Source organism: Mytilus trossulus, chromosome 5 (assembly GCF_036588685.1).
Source record: "Mytilus trossulus isolate FHL-02 chromosome 5, PNRI_Mtr1.1.1.hap1, whole genome shotgun sequence".
Taxonomy (NCBI): Eukaryota; Metazoa; Mollusca; class Bivalvia; order Mytilida; family Mytilidae; genus Mytilus; species Mytilus trossulus.
The window spans coordinates 28,482,224-28,507,421 of record NC_086377.1 but is presented as its reverse complement, the minus strand read 5'-3'; the positions used below and the strand labels follow the sequence as shown (position 1 = coordinate 28,507,421).

General features: G+C 34.0%; 3 protein-coding genes across 4 annotated transcripts; all 3 read right to left on the bottom strand.

Moving 5' to 3' along the window:
• Positions 1 to 1,297: 1,297 nt before the first annotated feature.
• LOC134717820 (zinc finger protein 436-like) lies at positions 1,298 to 3,733 on the bottom strand. The gene is made up of 3 exons (XM_063580314.1): positions 3,590 to 3,733; positions 2,517 to 2,729; positions 1,298 to 1,654 (listed from the first exon to the last, which is right to left on the bottom strand). Exons 1-3 carry the CDS (start codon positions 3,731 to 3,733, stop codon positions 1,298 to 1,300), a joined length of 714 nt encoding a protein of 237 aa, XP_063436384.1.
• Positions 3,734 to 4,518: 785 nt separating this feature from the next.
• Positions 4,519 to 6,952, bottom strand: LOC134717819 (zinc finger protein 436-like). Its single transcript, XM_063580313.1, has 3 exons — positions 6,700 to 6,952; positions 5,633 to 5,926; positions 4,519 to 4,853 (listed from the first exon to the last, which is right to left on the bottom strand). Exons 1-3 carry the CDS (start codon positions 6,950 to 6,952, stop codon positions 4,519 to 4,521), a joined length of 882 nt encoding a protein of 293 aa, XP_063436383.1.
• A 2,975-nt stretch (positions 6,953 to 9,927) lies between these two features.
• LOC134718727 (zinc finger protein 239-like) lies at positions 9,928 to 18,803 on the bottom strand. Of its 2 annotated transcripts, XR_010107424.1 has the most exons (3): positions 18,729 to 18,803; positions 10,349 to 12,513; positions 9,928 to 10,261 (listed from the first exon to the last, which is right to left on the bottom strand). XR_010107424.1 is itself a non-coding variant. In XM_063581416.1 (2 exons), exon 2 carries the CDS (start codon positions 11,825 to 11,827, stop codon positions 10,874 to 10,876), a length of 954 nt encoding a protein of 317 aa, XP_063437486.1. In that variant the 5' UTR covers positions 11,828 to 12,513; positions 18,729 to 18,803; the 3' UTR covers positions 9,928 to 10,873. The 2 variants fall into 2 exon arrangements, 1 of the variants encoding a protein (XP_063437486.1); XM_063581416.1 differs by having other exon boundaries at positions 9,928 to 12,513.
• Positions 18,804 to 25,198: the final 6,395 nt, after the last annotated feature.

Sequence of the window (25,198 nt, the reverse complement as noted above, 5' to 3'; positions counted from 1 at the left end):
GCCAAAGCAATATACATGTACCAACTCTTTCAATTTGTCTTTAAGTTTGGAATGTGGAATATATGTGCAAAGTGTATAAAAGTCAAATGTTTTAATACTATTACAAGATGAAAGATAGTAAGATTGTATGTACTCTTAAAGATCTTTGGATTTTGTTAGTATCGACATCTGATTCACGCCACCTCTAACATAGGCAGTGTCACAATAACTTTGAACCCTGGCTATGATTGCTTCATGTGACTCTGAAAATAACGACGCTCACTAAAACCTTTACCACATAAATCACATTCATGAGGTTGTTCGCCTGTATGTGTTCTTATGTGCCTCTGTAAATAATCAGTACGACTAAACCCTTTACCGCATACCTCACATTCATGAGGTTGTTCACCGGTATGTGTTCTCATGTGAATCTGTAAACTACCAAGACGACTAAACTCTTTACCACATTCATCACAAACATGAGTTTTAGAGTCCGAATGTGTTTTCATATGACTCTTTAAACTATTCATCCGAGTAAAGTCCCTACCACATTCGTCACAGTTATAAGATGTATCACCTGTGTGTGTTCTTATGTGATTCTTTAAATTCCAAATTCCATCTTTTTTGTGGTAAAGGTTTGTTTTCAACCGACTCTCATTGTCAATTTTTAAATGTTCATGTAAGGCAAGATATAAGGCCGACTTAACTATATCTGGTGTATCCTTTATCTCTATTTCGATGGGATAGATGCGTTCAACATAGTCACCAATGTTTTAATTATTTAGTAAGAGAACATCATCTATATAGCGGAAAGTTAAAATAAAGGATATTGCTAACTTCTTATCTTTCTTCCTAAGAAGTTCCTGTAAGAAGTCAGCCTCATAGTAATAAAGAAACAAGTCGGCAAACAGAGGGGCACAATTGCTTCACATTGGAATGCCGAAATACGTCCTCTAAACGTAACACGTACATGTATGTTGTCAATCAAGAAATGAAGCATCTTGATAATGTCATATTCAAAGATTTTTTTGTTTAAATCAGAGTGATCCTTTACCAACTAGGATTTGTCCCTCCCTAAGACAAGATACTTGTATCTACGTTAGCCAAAGCAATATACCAACTCTTTCAATTTGTCTTTAAGTTTGGAATGTGGAATATATGTGCAAAGTGTATAAAAGTCAAATGTTTTAATACTATTACAAGATGAAAGATAGTAAGATTGTATGTACTCTTAAAGATCTTTGGATTTTTTTTAGTATCGACATCTGATTCACGCCACCTCTAACATAGGCAGTGTCACAATAACTTTGAACCCTGGCTATGATTGCTTCATGTGACTCTGAAAATAACGACGCTCACTAAAACCTTTACCACATAAATCACATTCATGAGGTTGTTCGCCTGTATGTGTTCTTATGTGCCTCTGTAAATAATCAGTACGACTAAACCCTTTACCGCATACCTCACATTCATGAGGTTGTTCACCGGTATGTGTTCTCATGTGAATCTGTAAACTACCAAGACGACTAAACTCTTTACCACATTCATCACAAACATGAGTTTTAGAGTCCGAATGTGTTTTCATATGACTCTTTAAACTATTCATCCGAGTAAAGTCCCTACCACATTCGTCACAGTTATAAGATGTATCACCTGTGTGTGTTCTAATGTGATTCTTTAAATTCCAAATTCCATCTTTTTTGTGGTAAAGGTTTGTTTTCAACCGACTCTCATTGTCAATTTTTAAATGTTCATGTAAGTCAAGATATAAGGCCGACTTAACTATATCTGGTGTATCCTTTATCTCTATTTCGATAGGATAGATGCGTTCAACATAGTCACCAATGTTTTAATTATTTAGTAAGAGAACATCATCTATATAGCGGAAAGTTAAAATAAAGGATATTGCTAACTTCTTATCTTTCTTTCTAAGAAGTTCCTGTAAGAAGTCAGCCTCATAGTAATAAAGAAACAAGTCGGCAAACAGAGGGACACAACTGCTTCATATTGGAATGCCGAAATACGTCCTATAAACGTAACACGTACATGTATGTTGTCAATCAAGAAATCAAGCATCTCGATAATGTCATATTCAAAGATTTTTTGTTTAAATCAGAGTGATCCTTTACCAACTAGGATTTGTCCCTCCCTAAGACAAGATACTTGTATCTACGTTAGCCAAAGCAATATACCAACTCTTTCAATTTGTCTTTAAGTTTGGAATGTGGAATATATGTGCAAAGTGTATAAAAGTCAAATGTTTTAATACTATTACAAGATGAAAGATAGTAAGATTGTATGTACTCTTAAAGATCTTTGGATTTTTTTTAGTATCGACATCTGATTCACGCCACCTCTAACATAGGCAGTGTCACAATAACTTTGAACCCTGGCTATGATTGCTTCATGTGACTCTGAAAATAACGACGCTCACTAAAACCTTTACCACATAAATCACATTCATGAGGTTGTTCGCCTGTATGTGTTCTTATGTGCCTCTGTAAATAATCAGTACGACTAAACCCTTTACCGCATACCTCACATTCATGAGGTTGTTCACCGGTATGTGTTCTCATGTGAATCTGTAAACTACCAAGACGACTAAACTCTTTACCACATTCATCACAAACATGAGTTTTAGAGTCCGAATGTGTTTTCATATGACTCTTTAAACTATTCATCCGAGTAAAGTCCCTACCACATTCGTCACAGTTATAAGATGTATCACCTGTGTGTGTTCTAATGTGATTCTTTAAATTCCAAATTCCATCTTTTTTGTGGTAAAGGTTTGTTTTCAACCGACTCTCATTGTCAATTTTTAAATGTTCATGTAAGTCAAGATATAAGGCCGACTTAACTATATCTGGTGTATCCTTTATCTCTATTTCGATGGGATAGATGCGTTCAACATAGTCACCAATGTTTTAATTATTTAGTAAGAGAACATCATCTATATAGCGGAAAGTTAAAATAAAGGATATTGCTAACTTCTTATCTTTCTTCCTAAGAAGTTCCTGTAAGAAGTCAGCCTCATAGTAATAAAGAAACAAGTCGGCAAACAGAGGGGCACAATTGCTTCACATTGGAATGCCGAAATACGTCCTCTAAACGTAACACGTACATGTATGTTGTCAATCAAGAAACCAAGCATCTTGATAATGTCATATTCAAAGATTTTTTGTTTAAATCAGAGTGATCCTTTACCAACTAGGATTTGTCCCTCCCTAAGACAAGATACTTGTATCTACGTTAGCCAAAGCAATACCAACTCTTTCAATTTGTCTTTAAGTTTCGAATGCAGAATATATGTGCAAAGTGTATAAAAGTCAAATGTTTTAATACTATTACAAGATGAAAGATAGTAAGATTGTATGTACTCTTAAAGATCTTTGGATTTTTTTTAGTATCGACATCTGATTCACGCCACCTCTAACATAGGCAGTGTCACAATAACTTTGAACCCTGGCTATGATTGCTTCATGTGACTCTGAAAATAACGCCGCTCACTAAAACCTTTACCACATAAATCACATTCATGAGGTTGTTCGCCTGTATGTGTTCTTATGTGCCTCTGTAAATAATCAGTACGACTAAACCCTTTACCGCATACCTCACATTCATGAGGTTGTTCACCGGTATGTGTTCTCATGTGAATCTGTAAACTACCAAGACGACTAAACTCTTTACCACATTCATCACAAACATGAGTTTTAGAGTCCGAATGTGTTTTCATATGACTCTTTAAACTATTCATCCGAGTAAAGTCCCTACCACATTCGTCACAGTTATAAGATGTATCACCTGTGTGTGTTCTAATGTGATTCTTTAAATTCCAAATTCCATCTTTTTTGTGGTAAAGGTTTGTTTTCAACCGACTCTCATTGTCAATTTTTAAATGTTCATGTAAGTCAAGATATAAGGCCGACTTAACTATATCTGGTGTATCCTTTATCTCTATTTCGATGGGATAGATGCGTTCAACATAGTCACCAATGTTTTAATTATTTAGTAAGAGAACATCATCTATATAGCGGAAAGTTAAAATAAAGGATATTGCTAACTTCTTATCTTTCTTCCTAAGAAGTTCCTGTAAGAAGTCAGCCTCATAGTAATAAAGAAACAAGTCGGCAAACAGAGGGGCACAATTGCTTCACATTGGAATGCCGAAATACGTCCTCTAAACGTAACACGTACATGTATGTTGTCAATCAAGAAATCAAGCATCTTGATAATGTCATATTCAAAGATTTTTTGTTTAAATCAGAGTGATCCTTTACCAACTAGGATTTGTCCCTCCCTAAGACAAGATACTTGTATCTACGTTAGCCAAAGCAATACCAACTCTTTCAATTTGTCTTGAAGTTTGGAATGCAGAATATATGTGCAAAGTGTATAAAAGTCAAATGTTTTAATACTATTACAAGATGAAAGATAGTAAGATTGTATGTACTCTTAAAGATCTTTGGATTTTTTTTAGTATCGACATCTGATTCACGCCACCTCTAACATAGGCAGTGTCACAATAACTTTGAACCCTGGCTATGATTGCTTCATGTGACTCTGAAAATAACGACGCTCACTAAAACCTTTACCACATAAATCACATTCATGAGGTTGTTCGCCTGTATGTGTTCTTATGTGCCTCTGTAAATAATCAGTACGACTAAACCCTTTACCGCATACCTCACATTCATGAGGTTGTTCACCGGTATGTGTTCTCATGTGAATCTGTAAACTACCAAGACGACTAAACTCTTTACCACATTCATCACAAACATGAGTTTTAGAGTCCGAATGTGTTTTCATATGACTCTTTAAACTATTCATCCGAGTAAAGTCCCTACCACATTCGTCACAGTTATAAGATGTATCACCTGTGTGTGTTCTAATGTGATTCTTTAAATTCCAAATTCCATCTTTTTTGTGGTAAAGGTTTGTTTTCAACCGACTCTCATTGTCAATTTTTAAATGTTCATGTAAGTCAAGATATAAGGCCGACTTAACTATATCTGGTGTATCCTTTATCTCTATTTCGATGGGATAGATGCGTTCAACATAGTCACCAATGTTTTAATTATTTAGTAAGAGAACATCATCTATATAGCGGAAAGTTAAAATAAAGGATATTGCTAACTTCTTATCTTTCTTCCTAAGAAGTTCCTGTAAGAAGTCAGCCTCATAGTAATAAAGAAACAAGTCGGCAAACAGAGGGGCACAATTGCTTCACATTGGAATGCCGAAATACGTCCTCTAAACGTAACACGTACATGTATGTTGTCAATCAAGAAATCAAGCATCTTGATAATGTCATATTCAAAGATTTTTTGTTTAAATCAGAGTGATCCTTTACCAACTAGGATTTGTCCCTCCCTAAGACAAGATACTTGTATCTACGTTAGCCAAAGCAATACCAACTCTTTCAATTTGTCTTTAAGTTTGGAATGCAGAATATATGTGCAAAGTGTATAAAAGTCAAATGTTTTAATACTATTACAAGATGAAAGATAGTAAGATTGTATGTACTCTTAAAGATCTTTGAAATTTTTTAAGTATCGACATCTGATTCACGCCACCTCTAACATAGGCAGTGTCACAATAACTTTGAACCCTGGCTATGATTGCTTCATGTGACTCTGAAAATAACGACGCTCACTAAAACCTTTACCACATAAATCACATTCATGAGGTTGTTCGCCTGTATGTGTTCTTATGTGCCTCTGTAAATAATCAGTACGACTAAACCCTTTACCGCATACCTCACATTCATGAGGTTGTTCACCGGTATGTGTTCTCATGTGAATCTGTAAACTACCAAGACGACTAAACTCTTTACCACATTCATCACAAACATGAGTTTTAGAGTCCGAATGTGTTTTCATATGACTCTTTAAACTATTCATCCGAGTAAAGTCCCTACCACATTCGTCACAGTTATAAGATGTATCACCTGTGTGTGTTCTAATGTGATTCTTTAAATTCCAAATTCCATCTTTTTTGTGGTAAAGGTTTGTTTTCAACCGACTCTCATTGTCAATTTTTAAATGTTCATGTAAGTCAAGATATAAGGCCGACTTAACTATATCTGGTGTATCCTTTATCTCTATTTCGATGGGATAGATGCGTTCAACATAGTCACCAATGTTTTAATTATTTAGTAAGAGAACATCATCTATATAGCGGAAAGTTAAAATAAAGGATATTGCTAACTTCTTATCTTTCTTCCTAAGAAGTTCCTGTAAGAAGTCAGCCTCATAGTAATAAAGAAACAAGTCGGCAAACAGAGGGGCACAATTGCTTCACATTGGAATGCCGAAATACGTCCTCTAAACGTAACACGTACATGTATGTTGTCAATCAAGAAATCAAGCATCTTGATAATGTCATATTCAAAGATTTTTTGTTTAAATCAGAGTGATCCTTTACCAACTAGGATTTGTCCCTCCCTAAGACAAGATACTTGTATCTACGTTAGCCAAAGCAATACCAACTCTTTCAATTTGTCTTTAAGTTTGGAATGCAGAATATATGTGCAAAGTGTATAAAAGTCAAATGTTTTAATACTATTACAAGATGAAAGATAGTAAGATTGTATGTACTCTTAAAGATCTTTGAAATTTTTTAAGTATCGACATCTGATTCACGCCACCTCTAACATAGGCAGTGTCACAATAACTTTGAACCCTGGCTATGATTGCTTCATGTGACTCTGAAAATAACGACGCTCACTAAAACCTTTACCACATAAATCACATTCATGAGGTTGTTCGCCTGTATGTGTTCTTATGTGCCTCTGTAAATAATCAGTACGACTAAACCCTTTACCGCATACCTCACATTCATGAGGTTGTTCACCGGTATGTGTTCTCATGTGAATCTGTAAACTACCAAGACGACTAAACTCTTTACCACATTCATCACAAACATGAGTTTTAGAGTCCGAATGTGTTTTCATATGACTCTTTAAACTATTCATCCGAGTAAAGTCCCTACCACATTCGTCACAGTTATAAGATGTATCACCTGTGTGTGTTCTAATGTGATTCTTTAAATTCCAAATTCCATCTTTTTTGTGGTAAAGGTTTGTTTTCAACCGACTCTCATTGTCAATTTTTAAATGTTCATGTAAGTCAAGATATAAGGCCGACTTAACTATATCTGGTGTATCCTTTATCTCTATTTCGATGGGAGTGTCACAATAACTTTGAAGCCTGGCTATGATTGCTGATACAATAGATGTTTATAATTAGAAAGACGTTTCGCGGAGCACTTGGAATACCAAACAATATAAAGTTGTTTGTAAGGACACCTATGTAGTTTATTTATCCAATACAGTGATGGAAGATACAGTTCTTCATCTTTAGTTAAAATGTCAAAGGAACATGGATTGTCAATACCTAATTCGTGTACCAAGCAATTAATGCAGTGAGCTAACACACACAAACGAAGTTGTTTGGGGCTTTATCTGCAGGTACAACACCATATTTGTCATTAAGGTAGGACAAGTATTCTGCAACATTTTGGGTCTTTACAGATTGACGTAGCATGGGCATTACTAGACCAATTCGGTTTCTTAATTCTGATTTGTATCAACGACTTCACAACCTTAATCCATGCAACATGCACATGTTATGTGTAATTTCAGGGCTATACTTTAAGTTCAGTAACATGCACATGTTTCATGTATTTTCAGGGCTATACTTTACATTCAGTTACATTCACATATGTCTGTTTAGTTTAGGACGATACTTTATTTCAGTGGCACACGTTACTTGTTTTTTGTTAGGACTATATTTTATTTTCAGTGGCGCATATTTCAAATATACAAGACTATGTGGTATAAGTACCAATGAGGCAAAACTCCAAGGGCACAATTTTCAATAATGTTAACCATACTTAACGTTGAGTGGCATTGCTTTTTAGTCTGTACAGGACTATACTTTTAGTTCACCAGTACGTTTCTGGTTTGTTAAGCACTATACTCAATCAGTGGTATATGTTTCATGCATGTTCTAGACAATTCTGTACATTCAGTGGCACATTTTTTATGTCTAGTTAGCAGGGCTATACTTTACGTTCACGTGTACACGTTAAATCAATTGGTTTCATGTTTATTTAGGACTATACGTAACGTTCAGTGACACGTGTATTCTCAGGACATTTCTGTACGTTCAGTGTAATTTGTGTCATGTTTTTATAGTATCTCTGTAAACGCCCATCATTTTAATAAGAAGATGAGATACGGTTATATATGATACAAATCTCCACCATAGACCAACATTACTACAGGTCAATTTGGCCGTTTCAGAATCTAAAGCATCATGGGTAATTGCATTGTTCGTACCCCAAAGTGAAAATAACGTTACCTTATTGGTTGAATTTCTATTGTTTATAACGTTTTAAACCAATCAAAATGCTTTGGTGTACGCTTTTGAAAATATTACCCAGGATGCTTTAGATTCTGAAACGGCGAAACGACTTTAAAAAAATGTGCAATATCAATGTCGCATAGAAGGCTATATACATGCCAAGGACAGTTGAAACCTGCAAAACTTAAATGTACAAGTTTATCAATACACCTCAAATAGTTAACCAACTGCTTACAGGATCGAAAAAAAACGAACATAATCGTGTTAACTAAACATTCTAATATGACGTTCTTCTTTAGCTTTAGATACAAAACCATGTTCTAATTCGAATAGAACATAGGCTGCACGTGATTGACGTCACAATTGAAATTGTAACGTCAGATGAATTTTGAACAACGCCAGATATCAAAATGGCCATTTTTGTTGGTGTTGCTTACTAGGAAATTAAATAAGAACATTATAAAAGTAAGTTTAAATGTTTCTCTTCTTTTTATTATTGATAAACTGTTGATTTTTCTATAACGTTTTTGTTCATCAAATCAAAATGGCGACATATCGAGTGTCTACTATAGGTCCGCTTCGAAGTACAAAAGTTCAAAATATTCCTATTAGAATCGAAAATAATTCTATCATGCCATGCTCTATGCTCATTTTAACATGTGTAGGCATTATATTTGTAAACATTTAATACCTCGCTAACGCTCGGTATTAAGATATTAACAAATATAATGCCTACCCATGTTAAAATGAGCATAGAGCATGGCATGAAAGAATTATTTCTTAATTGATCACTAATCCAAGAAATAAGTTCGAGGTAAGGTCAACACATACTAACATGTAAAGTTGGTTTGCAAGGAACCCATGTACAAAATATCATTATACTATTGCTCAAAGTAAGTGAGCATATCATATTACAAAAAAATACATTGTTTTTTTCAAGCAGTCGCAGAACTATAAAAACGAGGTCTTATATATTTGTACTCATGTGCCTCTGCACATTTTTAATATAACAAAAAAAACTTTTACCGCCATCATAACATTAATGAGATTTTAAAAAAAAATATCGACTGCATGTGTTCTCATGTTCTGTTGCTGTCCATTTTTAACATAGCTAAAACTTTTACCGCCAACATAACATTAATGAGATTTAAAAAAATATATCGACTGCATGTGTTCTCATGTGTCTCTGTTGCTGTCCATTTTTAACATAGCTAAAACTTTCACCACCAACATCACAGTAATGAGATTTATCTCCTATATGTGTTCTCCTTTGTCTCTGTACATTTATAAGATAACTAAAAAACTTGGACCACCAACATCCCCCCGATGAGATGTATATCCTGTATTTGTTCTCGTGTGTCTCTGCACATTTTTAATATAACTAAAACTTTCAACACCACCATCACAGTAATGAGATTTATCTCCTATATGTGTTCTCATGTGTCTCTGCACATTTCTAATATAACTAAACTTTTACCATCAACATCACAGTAATGAGATGTATCTCCTGTATGTGTTCTCGTGTGTCTCTGCACATTTCTAATATAACTAAACTTTTACCATCAACATCACAGTATCTCCTGCATGTGTTCTCATTTGTCTCTGCACATTCCTAATATAACTATATTTTTTACTATCAACATCACAGTAATGAAATTTGTCGACTGTATGTGTTCTTATGTGTCTCTGTACATTTCTAAAATATCTAAACTTTTACCATCAACATCACAGTAATGAGATTGACCCACTGTATGTGTTCTTATGTGTCTCTTTACATTTCTAAAATATCTAAACTTTTACCATCAACATCACAGTAATGAAATTTATCGACTGTATGTGTTCTCGTGTATCTCTGCACATTTCTAATATAACTGAAAAACTTTTCCCATCAACATCAGAGAAATGAGATATATCTCCTGTATGTGTTCTCATGTGTCTCTGTACATTTATAAGATAACTAAAAACCCTTTTTCCATCAACATCACAGTAATGAGAAATATCACCAGTATGTGTTCTCGTGTGTCCCTGTTTATTTCTAGGACAACTAAAAAACTGTAGCCACCAACATCACAATAATGAGATATATCTCCTGTAGGTGTCTCTGCACATTTTTAAATAACTAAAATCTTTACTTCCAGCATCACAGTAATGAGATTTATCGACTGTATGTGTTCTCATGTGTCTCTGTACATTTCTAAGATAACTTAACATTTTACCACTAGCATCACAGTAATGAAATTGAGCGACTGTATGTGTTCTCATGTGTCTCTGTACATTTCTAAGATAACTGAAACTTTTTCCACTAGCATTGATATGCGTTCTCATGTACATACACATAACTGCGATGGTCGAATCCTTTACAGTATACATCAAAACCGTATGATATATCGCCTGTGAGTATTTCCATTTTTCTGTATATTAATAAGATGTATACATTATTGACTATATATACACGTCCCAATCACGAGATTTTAACACCGGTATGTGTTCACATGTTAATCTGTAAATTAAAAAGTTTACTAAACACTTTATAAACCACTTACATCTTCGATATGAGGTTTATCATCTGCATGTGTTCTCGTGTGAACCTGTAAAATACCAAGCTCACTAAACTGTTTTACGGACACATCATTTATATTAGGTATATTCTCATGTGTGTTTGTGTGCCTCTGTAAATAGTCAGTGCGACTAAACCCTTTACCGCATACACCACATTTATGAGGTTGTTCACCAGTATGTGTTCTCATGTGAATCTGTAAATTACGACGCTCACTAAAACCTTTACCACATAAATCACATTCATGAGGTTGTTCGCCTGTATGTGTTCTCATGTGCCTCTGTAAATAATCAGTACTACTAAACCCTTTACCACATACATTACATTCATGAGGTTGTTCACCGGTATGTATTCTCATGTGAAGCTGTAAACTACCAAGACGACTAAACTCTTTACCACATTCATCACAGACATGAGGTTTAGAGTCCGAATGTGTTCTCATATGACTCTTTAAACTATTCATCCGAGTAAAGCTCTTTCCACATTCGTCACAGTTATAAGGTGTATCACCTGTGTGTGTTCTAATGTGATTCTTTAAATTCCAAATCTGACTAAACCCTTTACCACATACATCACATTCATGAGGTGTTTCACCTGTATGTGTTCTCACGTGCCTCTGTAAATTACCGGGCTGTCTAAACCCTTTATCACATACATCACAAACATGAGGTTTAGAGTCCGTATGTGTTTTCATGTGAGTCTTTAAACTATCCAGCCGACTAAAGTCTCTACCACATTCGTCACAGTTATAAGGTTTATCACCTGTATGTGTTCTCATGTGATTCTTTAATTTACCCGATTGACTAAACCCTTTACCACATACATCACATTTATGAGGTTTACGTGTATCACCGGTATGTGTTCTCATGTGAATCTCTAAATTAGTAAGATGACTAAACTTTTTTAACACATACGTCACAGTCATGTGGTTTATCACCAGTATGTGTTCTCATGTGTCTCTGTAAACTACCCGACTGACTAAAGCCTTTACCACATACCTCACATTCATGAGGTTTATCGCCGTTATGTTTTCTTTTGTGTCTCTTTAAATACTAATGCTTACTAAACCCTTTGCCACATACATCACAGACGTGAAGTGTTTGTTGGGTTTGTGTTGTCATGCCTTTTTGTTAATTACTGACGTAATTGAACCTTCAAACATGTACCATTATTCCAGCATGTGTTCTCATGTGTCTCTTCAGACAAATTTTTAACATTATCTATCATGTCTATCATGTCTATCACAAAATTTAAATTAACGGCATTTGTCATCAGAAAGTTTTCTCGTGTGGCCCTTTAGCTTACTTTCCTAGACCTAATTATCTAGCTCAAATATCATATTAATGACAGTTTTAATCAGTATGTACTCATGGGATTCTCACTTGTCCCCTTAAGACACCTGTTTGGCTAACTTCTCTGGCAAAATCATCACTTTTATCAAGATTATCCACAGCCTGTTTTTGATGCGTCTCGGTTCAGTACCATTTATCACTTATTAATCATTAACACATTTATCTCATCAAATGACAATGAGGTTCATTTGCAGTAATTGTGTTCTTGATTATCAATGACGTTTATCTTCTTTAATTGTGTTCTTTTTCTTGTTCAACTCTGTAAGGAGAAAGCAATCAAATTTTAGACTAATGATTTAAACCTTTCGATGCCTCTCGATATATTACATATAAACTGTCCAGAGGCGATTTTAGGAGCCCCCCCCCCCCCTTTTGGGAAAATTTGGTTGCTTATATAGGGAATCACTGAAGCGTGACTGGAGCGGGCCCCCTCTTAGGTCAGTCAGTGGGCCCCCACTTATGAAAATTTCTGGATCCGCCACTGCTGTCTATGTTGTTTTGGTGTAACATACATTGTACAATGTGCTTCACATTTATGTATATACATATAGTGTTGCAACTTGGGTAAGGTCCAGCTGAAACACGCCTCCGGTACGGTATTTTTCTTGCTGGTAGCTTTCGGCTGTTTTCTGTCATCTGGTCGGGTTATTGACTCTTTGACACATTTCCTTTCTCAATTTTATTCTATTACATGACATTAACAAATTGAAATGCACATGAGTGTAAGGTGTATTTGTCTGTCTGGCATGGTTCATCTGACCTTTACATTATTTATACGGTTTATAGGTCAATATTTAGTTTTCAGTTTGAAGCCTGTGTTTTAGAAACAAAAAAACAAAAGGCCAACTATTATATTTGGTCATGTTGGTGTATTAAATGATTGTAAGGTAAACATGTATTTCTAGTTTGGTTTATCTGACCTTGATCTCATTTTCGTGGATCAATGTTGAGTTTATGTAATACTTGTACAGATAGATAATTTTTATTAACCAATCATGGTGCCCAAAATTTGAGCTATACAATCAAATGAATAATTCTTTATAGTACTAGGTCTATGGGAGACAACTCCTGATCAATTTTATTTCCTGTATATATCTATATATATTTTTCTTCAATTTTTTTTTCTTTTTTCAAACAACAATATTTTCTAAAATTTTCTTTCGTTCTTCAAAAAGGGAGTGCAATAAATTAGATAAGTTTGAAGTTACAAACAAATCTTCAGATGAAAGAATCCAAACAAATTTCATTTCATCAGATAATCTTGAAAAAAATTTGAATTTTGAATTTAAATTAGATAGATGTTGAGATCGAGTATCTTTAAGAACAGGACATTTTAAAAGAAAATGAAGTTCATCTTCAACTGCGTTCTTACATAGCTTACACTTTCTGTCTTCAGCTTTAATCCGAATATACCTCCCTCTTTCGGTTTCAAGATCATGACAGCTAGTTCTAAATCTTGTGATAATTTGCCTGTCTTTTTTTTAATTCATTTTTAAATATGGTTCAAACATAAAAATATTTTTAAATTTTCTGTAAGTTCTTAATTTATTGCCAGATTGTAAATTAGTACACTTCCCAGAATTGCTTTCTAAACTAGCTAACCAGCTTTCTTTAAATTTAATAGTTAAAGATGTTTTTACCTTTTTTAGAATATGGTTTTGTTTAAAGTTTGACTGGTTAACAAATAGATATTCTAAGTCTAGAAATTTAAATATATGTTTTTAAAATGCTTCCTATCCAAGATTCCTGGTTATGTTTGTCCATAGAATGAGACAGATTTATGGCTTCCCTTAGAATAATATTTGAAGGTTCAATATCTTTCATAAGATGGATCCAATATTTTATCATATTTATTATTACATAATACAGTATAGGGAGTTAACCTAGTTCTCCTCTACATGCCATATTTGATGTTTTTATATTAACTCCAAGTGAAAATTTACAAAGCTTAGTATGAATAATCTCTAGTACAAGATAATCAGTTTCTTTTGATATAAATTTATCCAAATGTATTTGTTTCTTATGTGGTATATAACCCCAAATTTCGGATCCATACAACAAGATTGGTCGGATTGTATGGTTATAGATGTGTAATAAAGTACTAGGTTTTGGGCTTTCCACTGAAAAGGTCTTCCTTAATTTGAAAAATGCTTTCATTCCTTTGTTATAAAGTTCTTTCTTTGCTTTTTGGAAACTCCCAGATGATGAAAAATGTATACCTAAGTACATGTATGTGTAGTTCTGTACACATTCTAAAGTCTGGTTTCCTAATGATATTTTAATATTTTTAAGTCTTCCTGATTTGTTAAATACAAGAACCTTGGTCTTTTTTTTTGTTAACTGTCATTTTATAATTAACTGTAAATCTATTTAATTTGTTTACACAATTTTGAAGTCCTTGCTCTGATGATGATAAAAGAACTACATCATCAGCATACATTAAAATATTTAAGGGATGTGTATTTAATGGGATTGGATCACATGTTTGGTCAAAATAGGTTGGCAAATCATTTAAATATATATTAAAGAGACAGGGACTGAGATTATCCCCTTGTCTTACTCCTATATTTGATTTAAAAAGGTTTGTCCTGTGTTGGTCTATTTTTACACAAGTTTCTGTGTTTTCATACATACATTTTATAATGTCATAAAATTTTGTTCAAACACCTATACATTTAAGTTTATAAAAAAGGTGGAGATGTGAAACTGAATCAAATGCACGCTTAAAATCTACAAAGCATGCATGCAGAGGCTTCGAATTATTTTTCACAAATTTTTGAATGATGGTATTTAACACATACATATGGTCAGTTGTGCGACATCCTTTAGTAAAACCACTTCTAATTATATTTCTAGTTTTTAAAAATTTTGTCAACCTGTTATTTAGAATTGACATGAAGTGAAGCTTTTAATTTAGAACTATCAACATAAAATCAAAGGTTGATAAAAGAGGGGCGAAAGATACCAGAGGGACAGTCAAACTCATAGATCGAGAATAAACTGACAACACCCTAACGAAAAAAGACAAACAGAGACGATATAAGAATTGAACGATGGACAGTTAGTGCGTGAATGCTTCTTACTACCTGATTGGAAGATATTACGAGACGTGAATAATCAAAGTTTATTGATTGCTTAGGACAATCCAAACCTAGTTTATGTCCTTCAGTCCCGTAGAGTATCGGATGTATCCTCTTTATTTCAGCAATTAGATGTTACCTGCTCCTTAATCATGCATATTCATGATATTGGTACATAAATAGTCGAATCTTCTGGAGTTTCGTAAACAACTGCGTTCAACAATATATATAATACTACTTCATAACGTGTGACCTCACGTGTGTAGTGATATTTGCTGATGATGCATGTGGCTATTCTAGTAAATGAATTAATCTACAAAGCGGAAGCCCTTTCCATTTTCATCAGTTAAGAGACGACTAGCCCTTTTAGTCCTGGTATCTTTCATGAGTTTATTTGAAAGGTTAATACTTGTAGTGCAATGTAGTCTAAATTTTCACCTGCTGTATTTCAGCCAGGTTATAATTAGACTAAATTGACAGTGCATATTATGTATATAAAGACTTTGATTAATACAGCATGAACCATACTGCTTTTTGATAAGATCGTCAGGGCATGCATATTTTTTCTCTGAATTATTTGTGACGTTCATTTTACGAAAAACAAGAATGTGTCTAAAGTGCACGGATGCCCCACTCGCACTATGTTCAATGGACCGTGAATTTGGGTAAAAAATAGAAAGTTCATACCATAAAGAACATAGCTTGTTGTTCGGTGTGAGCCAAGGCTCCGTGTTGAAGGCCGTACTTTAACCTATAATGGTTAAATTTTTAAATTGTTATTTGGATGGAGAGTTGTCTCTTTGGCACTCACACCACATCTTCCTATATCTATGTATACTAAGTTTCCAGCTGATTGGACTTCAGCTTCGTCACAAACTACCATGACCAAAAACTTTAACCTGAAGCGGGACAGACGGACGAACGAAGGTGGGGCATACAAATATTAGAACAGGTAAATTTCTAATAGGAAATTATATTTGTTTTCTTAAGAGACATTTTTAAACAAGAATATTAGATTGCCATTGAGTTTGTATAAATGGTGTTATTTTATGTATTTTCTAAAATTGACAAATATAGTCAAGTTGTCAACGTATATATATGTTCTGCCTGACAGATGTTCTTCTAGAAACTTTGTTATGAACAATGTCATAATATCTGTTCCTGTTGGAAATATGAGTGTCGTATACGGGGTACCTTCATGACGAATAACGGTAAAAATTCTTCTTAAATGACGTTTGTGGTAAAGCCTCGGTCACACTTTACCGGATAGCAGGAGCTTTGATTATTTGAAGTAAAACGGAATATAAAAGTTGTCCGTTGACAAAATTGTTATCAGTTGTGAGTCAGTTGATGTACTGACCAAATAAAACGGACGTGTAACGAAGGTATAACGGACATGCAATGTACGAGAAACGGTAACGTACCGGAAAGAACGGATGTCGAACGCACATTGAACGGACGAGAACCGTATAAGACACCTAATGGAAGAGTACCGGATAAAACGGATGAACTATATATACGGGAATATTAAAGGTGACAATAATAATGCATGTAAATCGCAAAAATATTGAAAATGTTTCTGTGTAACTGGTTTAACTTTGTTCTTCAAAATGCCGCCCAAGGGCAGTGTCTGGCCTGAATAAGAGCTGCCTGATTGTGAAGAAGTGCCCTCACCCTAAGATCGATTATGCATAATAAGAATTCATGAAATCTGACATACCAATAATTGGCACTTCTGACGCGAAATTTCCGATTGACATTTATCCGTTTCAGATCCGTTCATCATCCGTTTTATCCGTTATACGTCCGTTAGAAGTCCGTTTCTCATTCGTTCAACAGCATTTTCATCCGTTAAACGTCCGGAGAAGTCCGTTGGTGAATTTATCTGCCAGACCTCCAACGGATGTATAACGGACACATAAAGATTACAAAACGGATACGAAACGGAAGAGTACCGTACAATACGGACGACTAACGGCCGTTCAACGGGTATTTTATCCGTTGAACGTCCGTTCAATGTTTTAAACATGCTCAAAGTTTTGCAACGGATATGGATAGACGTCTAACGGACATGAACGGATTGAAAAAAAGTTGGTTAAACGTCTGTTCGAAATATCCGTTAAGTTTCGGTCACACCTTAGCACGAACGGACGTCTAACGGATGAAAATAAAAGTTGTCCGTTGACCAAATTGTTATCCGTTGGGAGTCCGTTGATGTACTGACCGAATAAAACGGACGTGTAACGGATGCATAACGGACACACAACGGATATGCAACGTAAGAGAAACGGACACGTACCAGACAGAACGGATGTCGGACGTACATCCAACGGATGAGTAACGTATAAAACTGACACCTAACGGAAGCGTACCGGATAAAACAGATGAACAAGATATATGGAAAAATCAAAGGCGATACTAATAATACATGTTAATCGCATAAATATTCAAAATGTTTCTGTGTAACTGGTTTTGTTTTGTTCTTCAAAATTCCGTCAAAGGGCAGTGTCTGGCCTGAATAAGAACTGCTTGATTGTGAAGACGTGCCTATACTCTAAGATCGATTTTGAATAATAAGAATTCATGAACCTTAAGAAATCTGACATACCAATAATTTGCATTTCTGACGCGAAATTCTCAATTGGCATTTATCCGTTTCAGATCCGTTCATCATCCGTTTTATCCGTTATACGTCCATTAGAAGTCCGTTTCTCACCCGTTTTATCCGTTAGACGCCCAGTAGAAGTCCATTGAGGAATTTATCTTCCAGACCTCCAACGGATGTATAACGGACACGTAACGGATACAAAACGGAAACGAAACGGACGAGTATCGTACAAAACGGACGCCTAACGGACGTTCAACGGACATTTTATCCGTTGGACGTCCGTTCAAAGTTTTGAACATGCTCAAAATTTTCCACCGGACAGAACGGACGTCGACGGATAAAAAAAATATTTTTAAATTCCTTATGATGAACTTTAAATCCAAAAAGCTTCATGCTGAGTCACTAAAGTCGAGCGCACCCGAGAAGGTGTACTTGATTTGGTCCATATTTATATTTGTTTTAACCAATATCTAAATTTATAAACTTGTTTTAAGGAAATCATTCATAGCACTGAATGCAATTATCCTCTAAAAAGCACCGTATTGCCAAATACGAGATTACAAGGGGAAAGGCGGTTGATTTTCTTTAAAATTTGCATGGAATGAACAAAAGATAAGGGTACAAAATCTTTAATTTTCTCCATTTTAGGCAGTGTTTTATTTATTTATTTATCATGTTTCACAGTTGTTTATTATGTCATGCATTATGTACACTTTAATTACGCAATGTCGTATATGATACATGTAGGTGCTTTATTTAAATATTTGAATTTGAATTTAAACTTACTTTGTATCTGCAACATGTGCAAGGAGAATATAAGTCGAGGGAATGAAACCAACGTTATCATGGGTTTGACAGTTGTTATATGGAACACCACACCTGTCTTATGTCGAACTCTGGCATTACATGTACGACGACTGAAATCGAAACATGAGCAGTTGTCCATACTGAGTTAAAGCTGGACACAGCTCTGAAATGAATTTGGGTTGCGAAACATAATAGGTTTCTGACAAAGAATGAACAGAAAAAAATAATTTGACTTTTACCTATTATGGTCCAATGTCCAAATCTAATCCTTAGCGCTTTATTAATTAAGTCTCAACCGATTTTTTGTTGTAGAATTTTACTAGAAACTTTATAGAAATTGGGATATGAAAGTTATATGACGTTAATTGAAATCCGAGACCTGCAAAGAAAGCAGTGAATAGAATGAACTGCATTATGTAGACCCCGTACAGAACAACACAGATAAGGAAAACAAATCAAATACTGATACTCTTGGACGAGTAGTTATACTATTGAGGACATAATCAGAACGTATACTCATTAAAAGTATTTTCAAAAGCAAATATGAACCTAGATATTACATGAATATGTATTTGTGGCAGTTAGGATTATTATTACATTATTATTTCCCTTGTTTAAAACTACAAATTTCATATTTCTTATTTAAGAATTTACATGAAGTTTATTCCGTATATATTTGTTAAATTACATAGATTTAGCGATTTGAATTCATTGGTTAAAGATATTATAAGTTATATGGTTCGCTACTGACCCCTTACGGATCCATAGAGGGTTAGTAAAATCCATAGGGGGTGAGGCCGGAGGCCGAGTCCCCTATGAATTTTATTCACCCTCTATGGATCCGTAGGGGGTCAGTAGTTAACCGTATAACGAATTTATCGGACGCTGGACTTTTTCTGCGGCGTTTTGTTGAAAAATAAACAATGAAACACAACAACGTTAATAGATGACGTCGCCACTAACGCGTCACGAACCTCATATGAAACTTACTAACCCCATACGGTCTGATAGGGGGTCACCACGTGACGGCGTTTAACCAATCACAACGTGATAATTTGATAGTTTGATATTTGCATCGTTGCGAAACCTTAGACTACCTTCTGTGAGAAAGTTATATATTTTGAATAAGTGGTTTTAGATTATTGTGTTAAATGCTCTGAGGACTGACATTCAGTCCAACCAAGGAAAGCCAGGCTTTCCAACCATCGATTAGGTTAGTGCATTTGCTACATGCCTCCTCAGTACGGTAATTAGAAATCATTGAATGCTCCATTTCTACACTTTTGGCTTCACATAATAAAAGTTGTAATTTGATGATTAAATTATATATTGTTTTCAGTTTTTGGTCTTCATTTACTTAGATATATTATAGCGCATTACATTTGGCATCCACCGTCTCCGTTACATCATATTACAAACTAGAATTAGCTGCACACATGGTCCGCATCCCCGAATTTTAGGCAGAATTGTTCCTGCTACATATTTATAATATATAATTGTTTTGTGCTTCTTTATACGTCGTTTCCTAAATATACATTCCTACATAGCTTTTTATTAGCGTTCCTAGAGGTTGAATTGCAATAAGCACTTATGACGTACTGAATTTGTGGTAAGTACAGTGAATATGGTTTCTTTGAAAACGATAGGTTATCTCCCATGTAGGTCATGTTTCCTTTGAAACTTTGAAACTTTGAAACTTTGAAACTTTTATTTTTACTAAAGGCCTCACATGAGGCATAATAGTACAATAAATTTAGCAAACAATAAATTTAACAAACAACAGTAATGCATGAACTAACATATATACATATGAAGTAGGTGTATGCAGATGAAAGAGTAATATCCATATATTATCATTTAAATACAGACATAACAATTTTGCAAAATTTTGCCAACCCAACAAGTACATATTTATCTTGACTACTCATTAAATTTGACAAGCTTACAGTATTTTTGTTTTTATATATATGATCAGGTATAAACTTGAGTCTTTATTGAGTAAAAAAGTTACAATTAAATATATAATGAAATTCATCACCCAGTTCTTGTTTATTACAAAGATCACAAATTCTTTCAGCTCTATTGATACTAAAAAATCTACCAGCTTCAATTGGCAATTTGTGGCTACCGCATCTAAACTTAGTAAGATTATACATTAAATCAGGTGGAAGTACAGTGAGATAATTCTCAAATTTAAAATCAGATTTATAAATACGGTAATTTATACACTTCGGTGAGTCATATACTTGTAATTTCCAACCTTCTACAAATTTTTCATGAAGAACTTGCTTTACATTTTTAGACAGATTTATATTTCTTAATACAGATTGGTCATACCAATAATTTCCATAACCACATTCAATTAAAATATCTTTTATATATAATAACCATTTAGAATGGTACACATCACCTTCATTCAGTTTAAGCAACATATCATACAATGTTCGAGATATTTTCTCTTTCTTGCCATTTAAAATTCGCTGCCAAAAACCAACCATTCTAGCTTTAATACATATAGACATGGGTGTTCTACCAAGTTCGCCATATACAATATAATTTGGCGTACATTTTTTAACCTTTAATATATACTTGCAAAATTCTAAATGCAAAGACTCAATAATGTCATTATTTTCATAACCCCATACTTCTGCACCATATAACAAAATAGGTGCCACCATTGCATCAAATAATTGTAACAAAATATCTATTGGCAAACTAAGCTTTCTCGCTTTACATAAAACATAGAACATAGCTTTTCTAGCTTGTTGTACAAGTCTAGCCTTATTATTGTGAAAAGTACCTTTTCTAGAAAAAACTGTACCCAAATATAGAAAATCATCTAACACAGCTATTGGTTCATTGTTATAGAAAAATTGAGTGTTTTCACCCTGTCTGTTTTTAGAAAATATCACAATATTGGTTTTGGCTACATTAACACTAAGCTTCCATGTTTCACAATACAAGTACATGGCATTTAATGCAGATTGTAATTCAGTAGCAGACTCAGCAAATATAACAGTATCATCAGCATATAATAACAAATACAATTTAAAGAAAACTTCAATATCATCATTATCAAATAATAAATGAGACATATTACATATATCAGAGAGACCATTATAAGCATGTGACAAAAAATCTGTCAAATCATTTAGAAAAATTGAGAACAATAAAGATGAGAGATTCTCACCTTGTCTAACTCCTACATTGGAGGCAAAAAATTCTGAAAAGTTGCTACCAGATCTAACACAAGACTTAGCATTTTTATACAAGTTTTGTACAATAATAAGCATTTTACCGTCAATACCATTACGTAACAGTTTTTGCCATAATAATACCCTGTTTACAGAATCAAAAGCTTTTCGATAATCTACAAAAGCACAGTACAGTTTTTTCCTTCTAAATAAATACATATCAATAAGACATTTTAAGTTAAAAATATGGTCAACAGTACCATAGCCTTTCCGAAAACCAGCTTGCTCTTCACATAATAAACCCAAACATTCAAGGTAATTGAATAATCTGTTATTAAGAATACATGTAAATAGTTTTCCATAACAACTAAGTATAGTGATACCTCTATAATTGTCCGCACTTGCGGGGTCACCTTTGCTTTTGTATATTGGACATATAAAACATTGAGACCAAGAATCTGGTACAATACCACTTTCAAAAATAATATCAAAAATCTTGACATAAACAGGCAATAATTTGACAGCTCCATGTTTCAAAAATTCATTTAATATCATATCATTACTACAAGCTTTATCGTTCTTTAATGTTTTTATAGCATCTAACACATCTTTTTCACTTATACACGGTGTATATTCGGAACGCTTGCTTTCAGATTCAATCGCCGGTAACGCTTGCTTTCAGATACGTGTAACGCTTGCTTTCAGATGTTTGTTGACGGAAAAGCAGAAGTCAGGTGCTAAATATGGATGATGCTTCAATCTGGTGGTATGTGGTATTTTTTGTTGTATCTCACGGAACATTAGAGTTATTTTACTTGTTAGACATGTAACGCATGTTATTTTGAAATATTTAAATCAGGTCGTAAACGGTCCCACAATCGCAACACTGCAAATCATGGAACACAAGAATGCCTTTTATGTGCATGAATCTGTTTAAAACATATTAGTTTTAGCCAGTTATCGAATCGTCTATTGACCATAAACTAGTTTATTAATATCCGTATATCAAAAATATATTTTATCTTACTACAAATTGTCCGTTTAAAAAATCTTAGGAAACGCTGTCTTTCAGATACTTCAGTTTCAGCGTCGTTTGTGGAAACGAATGCTTTCCGATATTAGGAAACGAATGCTTTCCGATTTTTATGCAGGAAACGGCTTCTTTCAGATTGAATAGTTATAATTTAACCCATGCAGATATTAAATACGTTTTTGTTTATGTTAATTAATAAATTCCAAACAAAACAAAAGGTCAATTCAACAAAGAAAATAAAGGCAAAAGGTCAAATCAACAAATTAGTTGAAATGCTCATTTGCCATCTAGTGTATCAAGTTCATCTTTACAAGTTATTTAGGGAAAACATATGTGCCAGTGCCAGAAGTTATTGAAAGGTTAATTCTTTAATGAGGGACTAAGTCGATGGTATAATTTATATGACTGATTTTGTTTCATATCGTTATTTTAGAGAAAAGGAGATATAATATTATATATTAAATTGCACAAATCGGCACTATGTATTTAACAGATGTATTTTAATTTAGTTCAACAAATATTAAAATTGTACTCAATGCATTAAAAACACAAACAAACTTTTTTAAACGGAGCAAACGATGAACCTGTTATTCGACCCAGTCAAAACAAAAACAATTGAAGTCTTGTGTCGTCTTTAAAAAAAAAGGCAATACGTGAACCGTCGGGATTGAATATTTAAACAGTCAATTACAGTAGGTTAAAACATTAAAACAATTCGAATATATCTCAGTTGGATCAATCAATATTTTGTTGCACTCCACTGAACAGTGAGAAATAGCATTGGTGCATTTATTTAAAAAAAAAAAAAAGAATTTAGGGTTTTAGCTTAGTTTATTTGGAGTGTGTAACCAATCATGATAGAAAATCTCTTGTTTTGCATCACTGTTTTGATTAGACATGTAAAATATATAAAAAAAAAATATTTTGGATGTACAATATGAAACCAAACAGTGTCTTTCATGTTTTCATGGTTTAGTGAGTCTATATTTCAATTACCATAAATATTAGATACATACAATTTGGTGCATGGAATTATCGTAAGGTGTACAGTGTACATGTCTGTCTGACAGGTTTCACCTAACATTGACCCCATTGCCATGAATCTTTAAATATGTTAATGTATGTGATACTAAAGGTAACACCTTTATATTATTATAAAAGACTTTCAAAATAAAAACAATGGCCAGTTAGTTAATGTTTACTTCTAATTGCAGGAAAAAACAATAAAAGAAAAAAGAAAGGACTATGGCTTCATCCACCTAAAAGATCAAAGGTTTCCCCGTTACCTCAAGAGATTCAAAACATAACAACGCCCGCAAAAAAAACAAGTTTCACTACACCAAATAAGTGTCATCTCACCAAAGCTCCTAAAAAAGCTACATATAATGGGTCCGTTGGAAAAAATCGAAGAAGACTTTTCACGGATTCACCTGAGGAAAAACTGTCAAGCGATGTTCAATTAATCCTCCCTTCAGTTCTGAACAACTTAAATAAAGGTGGATATAAAGAAGATTTCTGTCTTTTATTGAAAGGGATAGCTTCTGGAAAATTTCCGATTCACAATATTGCCTTTAGATTGCTGCTTGACATTGCTAAATGGTATTCCCTAGATAATACTACACAGATGCAGTATAGTTCCGAATCGATGAAGTTTTGGAAGGTTGTTTATCGGTTATTTCATGGAAAGGCTCTTCGATTTTTGTCTGGTGAAAAATCTATTGGTCAAGTGATAGATGGGTCATCATCAAAAGGACTGTATGATCCACAAAAAAGTAAAATAAACTTTGCTGTTCCAAATATTAACTCGATAAATAATTTTCAAAGTGTAAACATAAATATTCCAAAGGAAATCTTCCCCGGTATCATTACTGAAGCATTTAAGTTCTTGCCGCGTGGGAAAAGTTATGTGTTATCTGTTGATGGGAAAAAATTAGCACCCGGATTAAACAGCAAGCATGGCGATCAAGATCTATTTGGCCATGAAGACAGAAATTCATTACAGAGTCTACAGAAGCGTCTGGACACCGAAATTCAAAAGGTGGAAAGTTTAATAAATGAATGGATTACAATGACCAATAATGACAGGAAAGAAAAACTTTTTGAAATAGTTAGGATTGTTTCATTAAGGATCAAAGATTTACGTGAGCTTTTTCAAAACCAGAATTTCGCCCTGAAAAAGTTTTACAAAGAGGCAGGAGAAGACTGGCGTACTTCACGTTATG